The sequence below is a fragment of the Amphibalanus amphitrite genome, unplaced genomic scaffold (assembly GCF_019059575.1).
Source record: "Amphibalanus amphitrite isolate SeventyFive unplaced genomic scaffold, NRLGWU_Aamphi_draft 000115F_arrow, whole genome shotgun sequence".
NCBI classification, from domain to species: domain Eukaryota; kingdom Metazoa; phylum Arthropoda; class Thecostraca; order Balanomorpha; family Balanidae; genus Amphibalanus; species Amphibalanus amphitrite.
In genome coordinates, this window is record NW_024881610.1 from 777127 (window position 1) to 795620 (window position 18494).

General features: G+C 47.7%; 2 protein-coding genes across 2 annotated transcripts in view; both read right to left on the minus strand.

The window, feature by feature from the left end:
• Positions 1 to 5177, minus strand: part of LOC122381168 (serine/arginine-rich splicing factor 7-like) — an 86712-nt gene extending 81535 nt beyond the window's left edge. The window contains exon 1 of the mRNA XM_043365032.1: positions 5155 to 5177. The gene's annotated coding sequence lies outside the window, so the exon portion shown is untranslated. The remainder of the gene's footprint in view (positions 1 to 5154) is intronic.
• Positions 5178 to 9240: 4063 nt separating this feature from the next.
• Positions 9241 to 12279, minus strand: LOC122381195. The gene is made up of 3 exons (XM_043365091.1): positions 12132 to 12279; positions 10038 to 10182; positions 9241 to 9812 (listed from the first exon to the last, which is right to left on the minus strand). The coding sequence occupies exons 1-3, from the start codon at positions 12241 to 12243 to the stop codon at positions 9620 to 9622; spliced, it is 450 nt and encodes a 149-aa protein (XP_043221026.1). The 5' UTR covers positions 12244 to 12279; the 3' UTR covers positions 9241 to 9619.
• Between the last annotated feature and the right edge of the window lie 6215 nt (positions 12280 to 18494).

Sequence of the window (18494 nt, forward strand, 5' to 3'; positions counted from 1 at the left end):
ACGCGGGTTGAACGCCCTTTCAACTCAGGCTACAAGGGCCCTTTTGCCACTGGAGGGCCCTTTCAACCCAGTCAGTCAAGGGCCCTTTTGACTGCGGATCCCCCCTGAGAGAAATCCTAGATACGCCACTGGTCATAGGTCAGTGACCTGACCTGACCCAAAAATGCGGTTGGTGTCAAAAGATCCGGCTTGAATCAAAGGTCAGGTATGCCAATTTTCAGCTCTCTATCGCCAGCGTGTTCGGAGCTATCGCGAAAAATCCCTATGGGGGGGGGCGGCACCCACCCCCCTCGGCCGGCGAGGGTTCAGCTAGCGAGTCGAGAAAGCCACCAATAGACTCAGGAAGACCTGCCGAATCGAATGATATGCGACATGACCTCTTTCGACCAACTTCGTGACCTGGGGGTGCTGACCTGATCGTGACCTGAGGTCAACACCTAAGTTGACCTGACCCAAACAAAAAGTATATCATTCGACGCGCCTGAGCCATGCGAACACGATGCTGCCAAAATCGCGGCTCTGCGGCTGTTTTTTGCGAAGTTATTCACAAAAAACTAAACCGTACCTTGGGGCACTTGACCTGACCTCAGAGGTCACCGGTTGACCTAGGACCTTAAAATCGGGTACCAATCTCTGCGTCTCGTAACGGCGCACACGCTCGTTTTTTTCCGCGACGCGCTAGCTCCACCAGGGGCGAAACGGCGAGGGGGGGTCGTACCCGCCCCCCTCGGTCGGCGCGTATGTAGAAAACCAATAGGTCCGGCGAGGGTTAAATAACCGTTTTTCATCAAAATGTGTTTTTTCTTGAATAGCTTTGGACTAAAGAAAGGCAACAAATTGCTCTACCAGCTGTCCTGTCGTCAAGACGCGTCGAATGACCTTTAATGTAATGATGCGATGATGCGATGATGCATTAATGGCGCTATTTGCGATGAGTACCAACCTTAAGTGCATATGTCTTTGTTGGACTCCCTGTCTGTAAATATAAGAATATCTCTCTCTCCTCTCTCTCTCTCTCTCTCTCTCTCTCTCTCTCTCTCTCTCTCTCTCTCTCTCTCTCTCTCTCTCTCTCTCCCTTTCTCTCTCTCTCTAATTTGACTTTGAAAGACCATTTTAAAAATCTGACGACCGAGTCAAGATCATGACCTGACCAGGAAAAATCATGTTGCAAACCAGTCGATCCGCATCGTCGAGCCGAACACACCTAAAGCCTGAAACAGACTCTTTCCGCAGTCAGGAAATCGCATGCGAGAGCCTATTCGAATACATGGAAGCACGCTCGCATCAATCGCACGCACCTCCTGCATGTGATTGATGCGGGCAGAATTATTATGCATTTGAATAGACTCTTGCATGCAATTTCCTGCATGCAGAAAGAGTCTGCTTCAGCCTTAAGACGTTTCCATCGCTCTAGCATGCATCATAAGTTCAACATTCGTCCGAAACAGGCACCTTCCCCTTTTCTCCCATTGAATTATAATGGAGAGGGTGCAAAACCGACCTGTCCTTAGGTCACCGACATCAAGACTCAAAGATATACATTTTATACGCACTGTTATATTTATCGATCGCTGAGAGTTTCAAAGCGATGTAGCTATGCGGAAAAACATTCTAATTTTCTGAGGTAAGATCACTTGACGTGAGTGACCTGGTGACCTCATCTTGAGCGACCTGGGTATTAAAATCCATAATTCTGCTGAAAAATGCATGAACATGTTGAAGTGTGCCAAGTTTGGCGGCCATTTAAGTGTGCCACTCTGCGTGTTATTAACAGAGGGAAACAAATCAAACTGCAGTTAAATCTTGAAACCATGTATAGTCAACGCAACGTAGAAAAGTGGAAGTCCATAAGTCACGTCATTACTCATCTTCTTATTCATTGATGGCATTGACGTCACAGATGATGGCACGTGATCTATGACAACAGCATGTATGAGCGTAGAGCTCTTGTCAGCCTAGCAGCATCAATTGTGAATGACGAATGTTAAGTTAAAAGTGCATGCGTCTCACAGGCACAGTGGGGAAAAACGGTCGTTTTGCAAAATGCCTAAGCAATCTGCAAAATGTCTGATACTAATGAGACAACAGTTTCCCGCAGCTTTGGCTTTTAGATTTTCATTCCATGCTAGTAAGAATATTCACGTCGTTACATATTCGATGTAAGCGATATGCTTCTATATTTCATACCTAGTCATAACAAGCCATCAAAATATTTATGAGAAGCAATTTTATGTATTAACCTTATCATTAGAAACATACACACATTAGCCAATAAGAGCTTCTCGTGCACACGCAAGAGACATATTCCTAGCAGTAACCTTAGCTAGGGACTTTTCCCATTCCTGACAATAATCTTATATTGCTGAAACAGCAGCGCGATGCAACAAAAGCTAGCTTTCGATCTTCTTGTAGGGATACATGTGCTTGGGCAGCGGCATCATCCTCCCCTTCACATAGTGTCTGCAGGCAAGACTGGGACAGCAGAGGGGAAACGCTTTGTTCCGGTTGCCCCAGGCTTGGTGGCAGAAGTAGTTCTCCTGTCTCATCATGTTGTAATCCACATTTCTGGTGATTCGCGGGCAACTGCAAAAGAAAACAGACGTTTCAGTGCGCTGCGTGGTGCGTAGTGCGTACTTGCTACCACTTAACCACTTCTCAACTTCGCTGATAAGTTAAAACATCTTGATGCCATATTGAATCGGTAACAGGAAACCTATCATTTATATTGCTACATCTTAAGTAAATACATTGAGCAAATAAGACATTTAAAGCTCTTCACCTTGAACATTTTTAGCCAGCTCTCCTTTAAAGGGACCCTCCCACCTTCAAAAAAGTTTATGAATTGGCATGAAAGTGATGTCGCTCGGTTCAGAAAGAACGAAAACAAATATCTACCAAATTTCACCGAAAAATATTCACCGGTTTTCAAGATATTAGACTTTTACTTTTGTTTACTTTTTTGGGATCTCCGCTGTTTCTAGCGACTTTATTTTAGAAGTGCGGCGTTTGCGGCAGATGTTGCGCGCAAATAGCATATACCACCGCGTGCTACAAAACGTTTTAGTCAAACATTTAAAAATCGTTAGATATCTACGCTGACGTCACACATTCAGAGGGGTATTCCTAAGCATTAGCCCCTCTGAATCAAAATGCTGCAATTTTGAAATTCAATATTTCCGATTTAAGGCATTTCTCGATGTTGTGAGTGCCGAAACCGGTAATTGTGAGCCAGGGACCCCATTTTGGCTATCTCAACTCAAATCTAATGTTAAGGTGGGAGGGTCCCTGCGAATCATTAGAGTATTCATAAGACTGCCACTGCTTTGACAAAGTTTTAACCATTTGCTCTTGTGTATGGCACCTTGTTTACAGCGGCAAATTTTTTATGATGCATGAAGTGTATGCCAATGATAAGAGATAACTTACGAGTAGCGTTCTACGTTGAGAACGCCATTGATGTTGACGCATGTGCTGAGCTTGCATCCCGAGTACTTAGATGACCAAAAGTCCCCCTCGTTGTAATACTCATCCGTTTGAGTGTCGTGACACTGCGACATGTTGCTTGAGTATGCTGAAAACGAATTGTTTTTCCGTTAAACCATGCATGTAATTTACATCCGGTAAGCCGTTATCAAGACAACTAATGGCAAAAAGCATTTTCATGCCAATTAAAACACTAAATCGTAAGCGAGAAAAAGAGAGAAAATGTTTATCACGTAAGCGAGAACAAGTACCATGTAAAGCAAGTTGGCGAGCAAAATAAGCTCGGCGAATCTCTGAACAATATACCCAATCGACAAATTATACACACTTAAGTCTTTACTTACGTGCTGGCAGCCTGATGTACAGTGCTCCTCTTTGCACTCTTTTGAGATCCATCGGCTCGTCGGCCGCCGAGACAGAATGGATGGCCACAAGCGCCACAATCAAATAGAACAACATGACTGCAGCCGATGCTGCACTACTGCAACTTATCGATACGATACCACAGGTCCTCTCGGAGATAGTGTGACCTCAGCAAAGCGACGTCGCCCTTATATACCTCCAGAGATATCGAAGTCACAAGTTTTGTTGGGATTTTCGAGACGTTTTTAGCTAAGAGAGATTATCTGGGATACAGAAATAGAGGCTTAAGGTGAGTGTGAGTGTGTGAGTGTGACATTGGGTGGCATTTCTAAAAAAGACTAGGTCGTATTACAACTTCGATGTTCAAAACCCACAAGTCCCTCCATTAGTACCATATCTGACGGCTAAAATAAGTGCGGTTGAAGCCGGCTAAAAACAGGAGCGACATCGTGTGAGATAGTGATCTGCGTGGCCACTGGCCCCGCTTTGTTTTGTACCGCTGCTGTTGTGCTGGAAAAGCCGCTATCAGCCATTATGTGTAACGGCGTCATGTGTTGATCCTTACTTTTCAGCGCTATTGCTCGACTTCATATCTTTTTTCCTTTTTTCTTTAAACAACTGTAGGGCTTCCTCGATATATATGCGGAGCCTGCAGTGGGCATACGTAAGGCGGTTGGAGCGTGGGGTCAAAATGACTGTGGCGTCCTGGATGGAATCATCGCGGCCTATCACATCACGACCGCTCCATTCTGAAATTCAAAAACGTGATTTTAGCTGGAGCGTTACGCTCACATAACGGGTGTCTACTAATTAATGAGAAAAAGTTTAAAGGCTTATATCTCGGGTATTTTGTAACGTAGATAATCGAAAATTTGCATGCTTATGCATCCTCCTATTGGTTATCAAATACCTTCAGCGCAGCGCACTGAGCACACCATGTTTCACGTCACGCCGCACGCGCCACCCGACCCTCGTGGTCGAACGTCGCGGCACCTCCACGTCAAACGAGACCGATAATTCCCGCCTTCCCGTCTTCAGATGTCGGTCCAAAGCTACAGTCGCGGCTGGCGGACCCGTGGGGTCTAGCGCATGCATTTAATAGCGACACTGTTTACACCCAGAAAATGTGCCCGGGGACGACTGACCCCGTCTCGGGTGGCTCCCGGCCCGCTAGTACGGCAGTGGTGGCGCGGTATGGCGGCCACTGAGTGCGGCGTGTGTGCCGTTGGGTCTTCTGAAGTGAGGCTGGTAATGGTGGCGTAGCGGACCGGGGCGTCCCGTCAGGCGTCGTCATAACCCGGGACTTACTTGGAGGTGGCTCCATTTCCGGCTGTTGGACGCTGGTATCCTGGTACCCCTCGCCTCACCACAGAGTATCGTCCGTCCACGCCTCACCGCACAGCGTCGTCTCCTCTCGCCCCCACGCGGCGACTGACTGTCTGCGGCGCCGCGGTCAGCCCGCCTCCCCTGTTTGTCACCGTCTAGGGTGTTATCACTGCCGGCGGCCCGGCCGTGTGTACTTTACTGCCCCGTTCTCCTCTCCCGTCCCCTCCCCGCCCCAGCCTCCAACCCACGATGGCCGCTGCGCCGGTCTCCCGTCCGTTTCCCGCTGGCCAGAACCTCAGTTATCTTTGTGCGATAACTAACCGGTCATGTCCCCAGGGCCCTGTTTCACCGGTGATAGCAGCACGCCGATTTTACGACTTGTCAAATTGGGTTTCCATGGAGACATCAACAGGCCCATTGCTCCAACACTACCACAAGTGTGACGTCAGCTCGCGCAATTTGATAGCAGCGTGGTAGCAGCAGCCCGTGAAACACCGCCCTGGATACATTTCTTTCTTGACAAAGCCTCACAAGTATTCAATCGGCCACAGCTGCGACACGCAGGGTGGATTGTCTTCTCGATCTTTCATGGGTACGCCGACCCCCTCCAACATTGCGATGGTTTTAATTGCATAATGGACGAAAACTAGGTCAAATCAGAGTGCATAGTTGCCATTTGGGTAGTATTCGTCTTTTTTACCTTGGTGCCCTAAAAGATAAGAAATCAACGCGTTTATTTGCCGTCCCCCGCACTATAGAACATCCTCCCAATGATAACTCATTTTGGACACATGACTGGCAGCACCTCCCCTTCCGGAGAGGCCGTTTAGCCGCATCAGTAAGCTGGAAACCGGTAAGGAGACGTGTCCACAGGTTGCAGTTGTATCCCCCCTCACTGGATCATACAAACTGGCAATATATGACATATCTGTTCCTGGGTAAGTCAAACAGCTCTCGTCACCCATTATCATATCAATGCGTTCTCACCAGTTGACAGCTTGCCCCTGATTAGCCGACGCAAACGCTGTTATTCTCTGCGTTGCTGCGCTTGAGTGACCTCAGGTGCCTGTATGCACCTCCGGTACTCAATTGCACATTTTCTACAGCAAAAAAAAAAAAAAAAAAAATACGACATAATAATGGCAAATATAGTGGCGTCACACCAGCAGGCACATTGACACCCCTCACCTTGCCCTTCGCACCCCATCGAAGGGGACCTTGTTTCTGTGGCGAAACTCGCAGAGTTGCAGCCACTTCAAACCTTTTCCAGCATGCTGAACGTTTCCTCTTATCTCAAATATCATAAGCATGCTATTGCCACTTGGCTAAAAACCTTTAACTTGCACTTGGAGAGCCATAAGTGCCATTTCCGTTGTAGAAAGGTAATTTTTCTTAAAATTGGCGAAGATTGCTTAGAACCGTTGTTTGCTTAACGTTCTTATGGCGACTGACCATGGTATTTAAAGTTTTCGTTTTGCGTGATTGACATTCGCAACAGACATGTCTTTCAGCATGTGAGATATGCAGATTATGTATTACCTTTAAAGGTTCGTATTTACTACCTGAACTTTTTCTCATTAATTAGTAGACACCCGTTACTAAGAGGCTGAATCGTTTTTAAACATTTTGTTTCGCTCCTCCTTCGAGCTGCCAGCAAACATTAACGACACAATTTGACGACTCTGTGGAAAAGCGTGACACCCACATCCCAAGCCCCTCATAGGAAAAACCCGTAGCTGTATGTACAGAATACAAACAGGGCTATTGGTGCATTCAACCCCAAAGCTGCTGCTGCCCCCCCCCCCCCCCCACAAGGCGTAATAGTGTCCCCTCATTGCTAATCCCTGTCGTGTGTGTCCTCCTCCGGAAAAAATTCCCAACTAAAGAAAAAACTTGGGAACCTACTGGGAAAAAGGCATGTAGTGGAAATCCCGACATATTTACGAGTATCGTATGTGTAAAAGCATATAAGAAATATCAGTGGTGGGTGAGTGAGATGGCAAAACAGACCAAAAAACGCAAAAACCGAGCTGTGACCATCCGGACAACTCAACACAGAGTATATAGACAGTGAACGTAACCACTTTGAACTCCGCGCCGCCGCCGCCGGCTCCCGACGAGCCGAGGCAATCCAGAGGAGCAACTGAGGATGGCTCCCGTTCAGTTGTTACGAGCGAGCGAGCGCAGCGAGCGAAGTGAGTCTTTTCAATATAACGGAAAAATCTCAGTATGAGCGGCCCGGCCCGGCCCGGCCCGGCCTGTAACGCTTTTGAGAGGCTTATATCTCAGCAACCGCTGGACCGATTGGCCTGCGGTCTTTTTTGTTGGGTAGCCCCATCCCTTCTACCCCGTAATTGACTACTTTTGATACATCTCAGTGACCGTCGTGGCACGTGCCACGTGAAAAGTCAAGGGTGTTTAAGCTGTTTTGCAAAAGTAGTGATTTTGAGAGGCTCATATCTCAGCAGCCGTTTGGGCGATTGACTTGCGGTAATTTTTGTAGGGTAGCAGCATCCCTTCTACCCAAAATAGGATACTCTCGATGTATGTGGGTCACCCCCAGTGCACGTGCAAAATACAACAATAAGAGGTGCCAAATTTGTTCCAATTTCAGTAACTCGGTAATTACTGGGGCGATTTCGCTGAAACTTGGCATACAGGTAGGCACCCACCAGGCAATGCATTCCCATGTGTTGCGGTTAGGGTGCTACTGCACGTGCGCACGTGCAGGGGGCGCTCCCAGATCTCGAGAACGGCTGGGCCGATTGCGCTCAAATTTGGTACACGGTTGGGGACCAGTTAGTAGGGTGCCGTGCAAAAGTCATTTTGGACCCCGTTTGCACATGCGCACGTGCAGAATGCCGCTTCCAGATCTCAGGAACGGCTGGGCCGATTGCGTTCAAATTTGGCACACCGCTAGCGACCAGTTAGAAGGGTGCTTTGCACAAGCCCGTTGGAAGCACCCTCTCGCCCTTCCGCACGTGCAGGGCTCACTATCTCGCTCGCTCGTTCTTCGCCCAAAAGGCGTTTTACTGGTAATTATAAATAAAATATGAGCACGAGCTCCGAGTGTTGGCGAGGTCCTAATCGTCCGTCTCTTATACATCTATGTATGTACTGTACAGTGTACACCTTCTTTCCTGCAGTTTGAAGAAGTTGGAGTTCAGTTTGAAGAAAAGATGCATTTCAATTTGGAAAAGATGTCATTCAATTTGGAAAAGATGTCATTCAATTTGGAAAAGATGTCATTCAATTTGAATTGATGCCTCTTTCAAATTGAAATGCATCCTTTCAAATTGAGCTCCAACCTTTTCTCCAACTCCAATTCAACTGAAGGAAAAAAGGTGTAGTTATGAACAACTTCGCATGAGTGGCATGCATTGTTGATGATGACTTGGCTTTGGATTCAAGGAAAGCTCGAGATACAAGGCCATGAAAAGTCTTGAAACTGTACAAAGCCGTCATGCTTGCAGTGCATCCACTAACCCTTTCTGCGCCTAGAGTTTGAGAGGATAACATCAAATTTAGGTTATTTCTGACTAGCCTAGCATGACCATTAGAAATCGTGTCAGCAAGTGTCAAACTCGTAAATTCTTACAGATAAAGTTGAAATTTCACAGTTAGCATGACTGACCCTCAATTTAAGCTGGTTCGATTATTATCACAAACCTCAGTTTTAGGCCAGCTCAGGTCAAGTCAGTTCAGGTCGGGTGACTGCCGTATGACATCATTCATGAGTTCCAAAAATGTTACAGTTTCGCGACACTCTTCATGCCATGTGGAAGCTGCAGGGAGATCAAGCTTTCAGAAAGAAGTAACCTAGCTCGGGTCCTTACAGCTCGTCTGCATTAGAATTTTCATAACCGTGTAACTGTGTGCTAAGTGAGTGTTATGACGTCAAAAACGTACAACAGACTGCCTACTGCTAGCTAAAGTGCCTCAATTCGCTGGTTTTTCTGTAAAGTTCATAGTTCAATATAGGGCGAAACAACGAGGGAAACTAGGATCGCGCCCATCCTTTTCCTCAGCCATGTGCTCCAAATTGATGGGTCCCGAAAAGACAAAACATAAATTGAGCGGGTAATTGTATTTTGATTTCAGTGACAGGTTACACGTACCTATTGCATGCACTGGTGAACACATCATGAAAACAGCTGAAATGCTCATTTGAGGGCTCCTGCAGCAAACGTTTTTTTTTTTTTTTAACATTTGCACCGGTAGCGCAGAGTGGGGATGTGACTCACAAGTTTATTACACTTTTATCTCATCTAAGTTGAGATACACATGAAACATATATTGCATACATGTTAGGACAACAACCTGCAACGAGGAATACGCAAACAGCATCTTCTAAACTCAGCAACCATGGCAAAACACGATATAATCTCACACACTATTGCAAAGACGTTTTACCGAAGAAGGCGCTCATTTTCCGTAATAAAGTCAATTAACTTTCGATCTTCTTGTAGGGATACATGTGCTTGGGCAGCGGCATCATCCTCCCCTTCACATAGTGTCTGCAGGCAAGACTGGGACAGCAGAGGGGAAACGCCTTGTTCCGGTTGCCCCAGGCGTGGTGGCAGAAGTAGTTCTCTTGTCTCATCATGTTGTAATCCACATTCTTCGTAACCATTGGGCATCTGTAACAGATAAGAACGTCTCGTGTGAGACATGCATGTGCTGGCACAGAAATATACATGCGCTCGTACAGAACGGCTACCTGATTCTCAAACATTATTTTGGTACTTGAAAAAGTTACACTATAAACTCATTCAGTAAAATGACGTTCAAATAATGCGCCACAAAAACATTGTTGAAGTTTATAAGCATCACGTTTGAAAGAAAGCCAAGGGCAGTTAACTTACGAGTATCGTTCGACGTTGAGAACGCCATTGATGTTGACGCAGGTGCTGAGCTTGCATCCCGAGTACTTGGATGACCAGAAGTCTCCCTCGTTGTAGTAATCCCCCGTTTGTGTGTCATGACACTGCGACATGTTGGTCGAGTACGCTGAAAGAGAGCATTTGGATCAGTTGTATTAGCATCATTACCATATTTTTATTTCTAATGTTTACGCTTAGTAGCCGATACAAACGAATCGGAGAAGGAAAAATCTTTAATTTGCTTACGAGCTGCAGTAGAACAGTCTATCGAGTAAATGTCTAGTGCATCACGAGTTGTAGGAGTTCCCTACAGCCGCGCACACCTGCTGCGCATGTGTCGGTGCGCCATTGCTTATGTATACTCGTATGTCCGCGCACACACGCTGCGCATGTCTCACGTTACTAGATAGACCGTCTAGCGCATGCGCGTAGTTTTAGTATACCGTCTAACGTCCGTGTGTGCTGTACATTTGTAAAATCTGAAATTTTGTAAATACACACACTTTTCTACTCATCGGCAACAAGGCTTTGGAGGGAAACGGAAGACGAGGAAGCGAGGGCGACATGAAGAGCCCTGGTGGCTGACGAGTGCTCGGAAAGGAACACGTTTCCCGATCACCACGATCGGATGACTGTAAACTGGGACGACCGTCTCTCCCCCGCAGTTTACACTGGTGACCCCGACGTGATACGAGCTACTCGCGCACCACGCCATGGAGTCGAGCGACGCCACCCGGCAGCACACCGCTCCTCCCGCAACCAACTTCGGCTCGCCTACACATCAACCGGATGCAGCAGACCGGTTAACAGCCCAGCTTACTACCATCGCGGCTCTCATCGTGAAGATTCAAAACCTCGAGGCCAGCAACCGACGCCTGGAGGCCAGCAACCGACGCCTGCAAGACGCTCTGCGACGGGATCGTGGCCGGAGCCATTCCCGCCGACGCCCAGCGCCTCGCCCATCACGGCTGCCGACACCAGCGTGCTCTCCGACGCCGACACACAAAGATGACGCCGTCTGCTGGTACCACCAGCGATTCGGCACCAGGGCACGCCGCTGCAAAGTGCCGTGCAGCTTCTTCCGCCGCGACCGGACTCATCAACGCGACCGTCAGACGCCTCTCCCGTCACGCCCTCCGACGCCGACGTACCCAGACAGCTCTGTCTGCTGGTACCACCAGCGTTTCGGCAACAAGGCCCGCCGCTGCGAACCTCCGTGCAGCCGGGCGAAAGCATCTGCCGCAACACTTCTCTTCGTGCGGAACACGAAGACTGCCAAGCAGCACCCGATCGACGCTGACGCCTCACTCAGCGCATCTCCTCGCGGCAACCTACCGAAGCAACCGACGCCGACGCCAGCTCTGCCCAACAAGCAGCCGGTAGCCGCCAGCGCGCCAACCAGCAACATCAACCACTGCGAGCCTGCGTCTCCGGAAGAGACGCCACACCAACCTGCGCAGCAGTCTCCTGCCTCTGCGACTCTGCCACCATCAGCTGCCCAGTCGGACGGCCTGGAGCTGATGCGGCCACAAGACACGCCGCCTGAAGAACGCCCATCTCCGAGGGCAGCAACACCAGAACCAGCTCCGCCGCGATCTATCCTGCGCTCGCGCCCCGATCGCGAAGTACGACCTCCAGACCGATCTCGACGCGTCATGTTCGCGACCCGTCTAGGGAGGGGGTAGTGTAGGAGTTCCCTACAGCCGCGCACACCTGCTGCGCATGTGTCGGTGCGCCATTGCTTATGTATACTCGTATGTCCGCGCACACACGCTGCGCATGTCTCACGTTACTAGATAGACCGTCTAGCGCATGCGCGTAGTTTTAGTATACCGTCTAACGTCCGTGTGTGCTGTACATTTGTAAAATCTGAAATTTTGTAAATACACACACTTTTCTACTCATCGGCAACAAGGCTTTGGAGGGAAACGGAAGACGAGGAAGCGAGGGCGACATGAAGAGCCCTGGTGGCTGACGAGTGCTCGGAAAGGAACACGTTTCCCGATCACCACGATCGGATGACTGTAAACTGGGACGACCGTCTCCCCCTAAGTTTACAGAGTTGTTCAAACTTACGTGCAGGCAGCCGAATATACAGTGCCCCTCTTTGCACTCGCTTCAAGTCCATCGGCTCATCGGCCATTGATGACTGAACTGCCACCATGGCAAAGAAAAGGTAGATCAACATTGTTTTTGCTTCACTGCGCGGCTCCGAAAACGACGCTCGAATATGTTGACGGCTGTGAGAGAGCAGCTTTATATACCCGGGTGCCTTTTCTCCACCACCGATGTTGTTTGGGATTTACGTGGATTGGGAGAGGATAATCGTTTGAGCTAAAGTCTGCCGAGATAAACATTTTTTGGTGGTAAATTGTGTCCAATATCGGCAGCACAATACAAACACCATTACTTGGGGTTGGTGCCGCAGCATTTGCCATTTGGGGAGAAAGTGTAATATCCTACGAAGGCATGGAACTCAACAGAAAACGAGCAAACTTTCCCAATCCCCGTGAGCGCCCCACTACGTGTGCCGTGTGGTAAGCCTTCCTCTGTGCAGCCCCTCTCATCACTCTTCTTCTCTGCCCCCGAAAGGGTGACGCGGGATCGCCGTACCTACCAATGTATCTATAAAAAATCGCCGGTTGGCTTATCTAAACTAAATTGGGCGCTGCCATTACCCGCGCATGACTGGGATATTTTCCATAACGCGAGTACTACTGGCCTGGTCGTTAAAATTCAAACGGCGTCTGATAGCCGTGGAAAAACTGTTGATCGAAACCTAATTTCATTGACCTCAAGGTCACCGATAACGTAGCGTCACAAGCCAGGTCAAAATAAAAATTATCGGCATTTTGGCTTGTTCACAATTTAGGCTCTTCCTTCCGGCTAACAAGTCCGATCAGGCTCATTTTTTGCTTACGCACTCCTTGATATACGAGTATGCCTTAGCCCTATTCCTGGCGGGGGGGGGGCCTCAGGAGCCCCCCCTGAGGTTTTTTGGTTATTTCTCCCAAACGCGTTGAGCTAGGAAGCTCACATTTTCTGACTTTTCCTAAAAGGCTTCTACGCAACATGTCTGAAAATTTTGAGTTGATCTGACCTCAGGTCAGGTCACCAGAGGCGGTTTGGTGACCCTACCTCAGAAAAGTTTGCAATCACGCCAGAGCTAGAGTTTTTGACCGATCAATTTCTTCTCTTCAGGGTTTAGTTAGGGTACCAGTATGTGCAATTTGTATATCTCGGAATTTTGATATCGGTGACCTAAGGTCAGGTCAATTTCGCGACCTCCCCATTATAAGTCAATGGGGGAAAAATCAACTCCCTGTTTTTACCACTAAAACGGGTCGGAATGGCCCCATATACCATACATGACTTCATATACGATCAACCTTCACTACCTTGATGTCTGTTTTGCTGTTGGGCAGCTGTGAGGTCATGTGACGTCATCAAAGGTCACCAAAGGTTTTTGGCCAATAACTCCGTACAGGAACAAGATACAGACGCGTGGATGGTCTCATTGTGTTCAGCTCGTCAAGACGCATCGAATGATATACATGATGACCTCAAGGTCACGTGACCTGAGGTCAACCTTTGACCTTGACCTTTCGAGGTCAACATATATATCATTCGATGCGGATTGACGAGAGGATCACGATGATGCCCTTAGTTTGTTCCTATCTTGACTAATTCGAAAGTTATTCGAGAAAAACTCTCTCCATATCTAGCGCCGCCATTTTCACTTTTTCGACCCCTGTGACGTCATCTTTGACCTGACCTGAAAATGACCTTAGTAAAAATTGTAGATCTTGGCCGTGCGTATCCGATGCCGTTTACCGCTTGTCGCTATCTTGCTTCGTTCTCGAGATCTCAGGGGGGGGGGCCGAATCGGCCCCCCCCCGCCAGTTTCTTGTCCCGGCGGAGCCCGCCAGGAATAGGGTTAGATACGCTAAGGAATAAGGATACCGTAAAACGGGGTGAAGCGAGACATTTTTCACTTTTAAACCTCTGTAATTCCATATCTTTTGTAAGAATTTCTGTGCCTTTTGCTCCAAAGTTGAGTCGTGGTTTATACTAGAGATTTGTACTTATTAAAATAACCAAAAAGCATATTTAACCTTATATTTTTCAAATATTCAGTGTCTCACTTCATCCCACGAGGTGGGGTGAAGTGAGACACTGACGTTTTCATTAAAAGTGTTGTTTTAGGCTGAAATGAGACAGGGAACAACTTTTTAAAAAAGATCACACTTTGATATAAATTTGTTATACCTATAGGTACCTACAGTTAAATTACCTGACCTTATTTCAAAGTAAATGCACAAAGCTTTTCATCGAAAGTTCTTAAATCTTAAGTTATTGAGAAAAACACTGATATATTTCGAGCACTGCTCATCGTCGGTCTTAAAAAGCAAAAATGATCACATGAAGACACAAAATGCATTCTGTGACTCAGAATGCCTTCTGAGCCTACTGACGCATTCTCACGCTATTCTGATCGTCAATGTGCAGGACTTTGAAATGCTGTTTGAATTTTAAGAAAGCGACCGGTAACTTTCCGGGATATCAGGGGAGGGTCCGACCCCCCCCCCACGAAACCGACCCCCACCCCCACCCCCAACCGTTGGCAGGGTCCGGGAATTGCCCAACGGGACGCGAAGGAAGAACAATTTGATGATTTTTCTATGTTTGGAGGTGAAACTTGACTCAATGACCTATATTCTAGGTGTTTGGCAAAGTTTTACAGCTGCGCAAAGACACTCAAGGTTAAAACATAGCGGAAGCTATAGTGGGGAATTTTGTCGCGCCCGGAACTTGCACGGAACTGCCGGCCTTCATACATCACATATAAGCTGGTGCCTTCAAGGGCAGTGCAGCCGAGCGCTGAAACAGTGATATTTTTCCTGTGGATTAGGCTCGACGCCCATGGTGCGATAATTCATTGACCCGTCAGTTGGTCTGTCATTTGGCCAAATCCAGCGTCCTACAGTGCCTACATTCCGACGTTCATGTCGTGCTAGATGATCTGTAGGTACGCGGAATAGACGGGCTTTAAAATGTGCATGTTTCTGTTCCATGACATCGTCTACACCGTATCAAGAATGCTCGTATTGGCAAAAACCTTCAGTGTTTCCTTGTTTTTTTTTTTTATTACCTATACCCAGTTTCTTATCAATGCGTGTTTGAGATCCAGCGTCGAATGCATCATCTTCTCAACCAATGTAATATGTATGTAAACCTATCGTCTAAAAGGCTGGTTTTGTTTATAGTTATAGGGCTTCACTGTCCTGTGAATACAATGAGGAGGAATGCAGTAAATACCCACGATTAATCGTGTCTGGCTACTTTTTCGTCGCACTTTTGCGCAGAACAGATCATCTGAGCTCTTCACATTTTCGAACCCATGGAAATACCCAGCTGGTTTTCAGTCCATTTATAAAGCCTTGCAAGTAACTGTCCCGTAATCTTTCGAATGGCAAAAAAAAAAAACGATTACTTGTCTGTTGCGTAATCCGTTCACATGAACTTCATGCAAATGTGAGGTGCAATGTTGATCTCGATTACAAGAATGACCACCCGTAACATCGAATCTGTGCTCACGACATCGTGAAATACTCTGCTGAATCGGATGCGGGTGGGGCGATTTCCAGCATTCCCAGTCGACCACCTGGCGCTGGTGAAATTCGTGGATAACCGGAACGGAGTCGGCTCTATCCCCGCCGAACGGACACGTGGGAGGGGAGGGGGGGGGGGGGAGAGTGGCGTGCCAGACAGACACGCGCGTGTGAAACCCGAGACGCCCCCCCCCTGGGCGCCGGACGCCAAGGCCATCAGACGGCATTGCCCCCAGCCCCTGCGGAGCTGCGGGCCGTACGATTCGACACGCGGCCGACTGCAACAGCCTCGGTGACGTCATTTACATTCGGTGATGACGCACGTGCGTCAGTGCAAATGATGCAGGAGGCGCCCAGTAGCAGCTCTAAAGGCGGTGGTCGAGGGATTTCCATGGGCTTTTGGGCAGCCGGGCATGAAACTGCAGGTTAGCTACATCTCCTAATGCTGTCTGACACTTCATCTTGTGGGTGAAACGCTCAGTTTCCAAACGTAAGTACTAAGTACCATTAGCTTTAGCAGTAAGCTCGTCGATAAGCTAGTTTTGTTCTCATCCTTAGAATGCATTCCAGGTGGTTAAGCACGAAAATATGGGCAAAAAGCTAAAATACAAAGCATACACAAACAACGCTTATGTAATCTAAATCGTACTTACATATCGTTGTCAAAAATGATAATAAAATAAACAATTCTAATAGCACTTAACGTTTGCGAAAATCATAAAAATGCTGGATCAGGAATCCACAAGATTCAGTGGATGTATGTATGTATGTATGGATTTTTTTACGCTGCATCCCGGTGGGACAGCCCAGGAGAGCCTCAGTCGTGTATCCGGCCATGCGAGTGAAAACCAGGACCGGCCAGACCCGTCGTCCCCTCAGAAAAGGCCAATAGCTGGCTCAGAGGGGGTGCCGCTATAGGGGTGCGCTCGCTCACGCAAACGGGCTCCGTGCGACGCTATTGGCAGGATTTAACGGGCGAATTTCACAGCTTATCGCGCCATGCAGCCAGTACACCCGAGAGCTCAGCTCAGTTTAAATGTCTTGAAGGTTTTCGTACGACCTTGAAATTAAAAGCAATTGAGACTTCTTTGTCTGCAGATCTATACCACTCAGCGGCCAAGGTCGTATTCATTCACGCCGTATGTATAGTAGTACATACACACCGCATGCGACAGGCCATGAATTCATTTCGATGTAATTTTAGGAAATGCCCTATCGGAATAGAGCGCGCGGTGCTGTACGTCTTTAATTTAGCCAGCCTGATTCTTTTTATAAGGTGATAAACCTTCTTCTTCCATACAGCAGTAGGTATGAGGGTGCGAATTGGGATGTAAGTACCTATTCCCATGTATTCCGATGCCTCATCAGTCCTCACTGACATCAACGATTCACTGTGGAAGATTCTTGTGTTCAGATCATCCATCTCCAACAGCGATTCCCTTATTTTACCGTCTGAGCTCTCAAAGGTGCAATCCTGAAGATAGAGACATCTTTTCTGCAAAAAAAAAAACGGAAATGATTACATCTACTCGTACTCTTCAAGAGAAATGATGACTGCAGAGGTATAAGTCATGCAGATGGCTCCCTGCGCGTCGTGACATGAAGGAACGACTCACATACAGGTGCTGATAATCCCTACCAATGACCCACCCTCCCCTAATGGTCACGTTACTGACGTGCACTATGCAAGTCTGGGAGTGTATACTCTGCAAGCCACGTACCTATATGAATCATGACACTTACGCAATGCAGGGTTTCTAAATTTGTCGGATTCCAATTCCCGTACGCTCTTGGATCGAGTCTCAGTATTATCCATCTTTTTATATTCCGTTGTGAACAAAATGCATCGAATAAAGCCAAAAGTATATGCTAATGGAATGTAGCTATACTTTCGACACAATCATGAAGTGCGCCTTGTGCCATAGACAAAGAAGAAATTATCTAGTGGCAGTGCAATGTGTGCTTTGCGGTAGCGGCTGATATGCAGTTCACAGTGCACATACTCATAAAATCTCGCAATGCAGTGCAGCATGCATTGTACCATGATTATACAAAACAAATAATTTACTGTCACCCGTACAAAAAAAAAAAAAAAACACAAATGAAATTGTCGTGAATCTTGTGCATACCTGAATAGCGATATCTAACGTGCATCATCACTTCAATTTCTCAGACTCGCTCAGCAAAGCAGGTACAGATTAAAAACACTAAGAACGATTCGGTGTCAATCTTCTCAAAATCCCAAAATACGCGATCTGTTCATCTACGTTTTCGGGAAAGCGGTCTGATCTGAAACAGTTTTTCTCGCTCTGCAGCACGTCTAAAAAGTTGCAGACTAACGGGGGCCAACATGACAGACGAAGCTTTTTTAGAAGTAAAGTGGCAGCCTTGTCGTCAATCTGGCATCCCGATCGCGGGCAAAACCCACCCCAAGTTCCCCACTATGTGAGCCGTGATTTGGATGGCCGCAGTTTTATCTGGCGCTGCTGCTCTGTCCGGCACTATCCAGTCACCCGAACCGAGATATCGCCGCTGTGTGTCCAGCACGTGTCTCTGGAGGGGGGGAGGGGGTCAGCCTCCCACACCAGGTGCGCCCCCCCCCCTCCCGAGCGGTACCAGGCCGCTCCAAGTCCCCAGGGGGGGGGGGGGGGTCGTCCCAAGGGAGGTAGGTATCTATTCCCGGAGCTTTGCCCACGGACGACGTAGACTCAGAAATCCCGCGAAAACAGTCTACACTAATACGCATCACTGTCGAATAGCGAGATTTAAATGCGCACCGGTTCACTGCAGTGTGAAATACGATTGCAGTTTGCACCTATGGGTACCA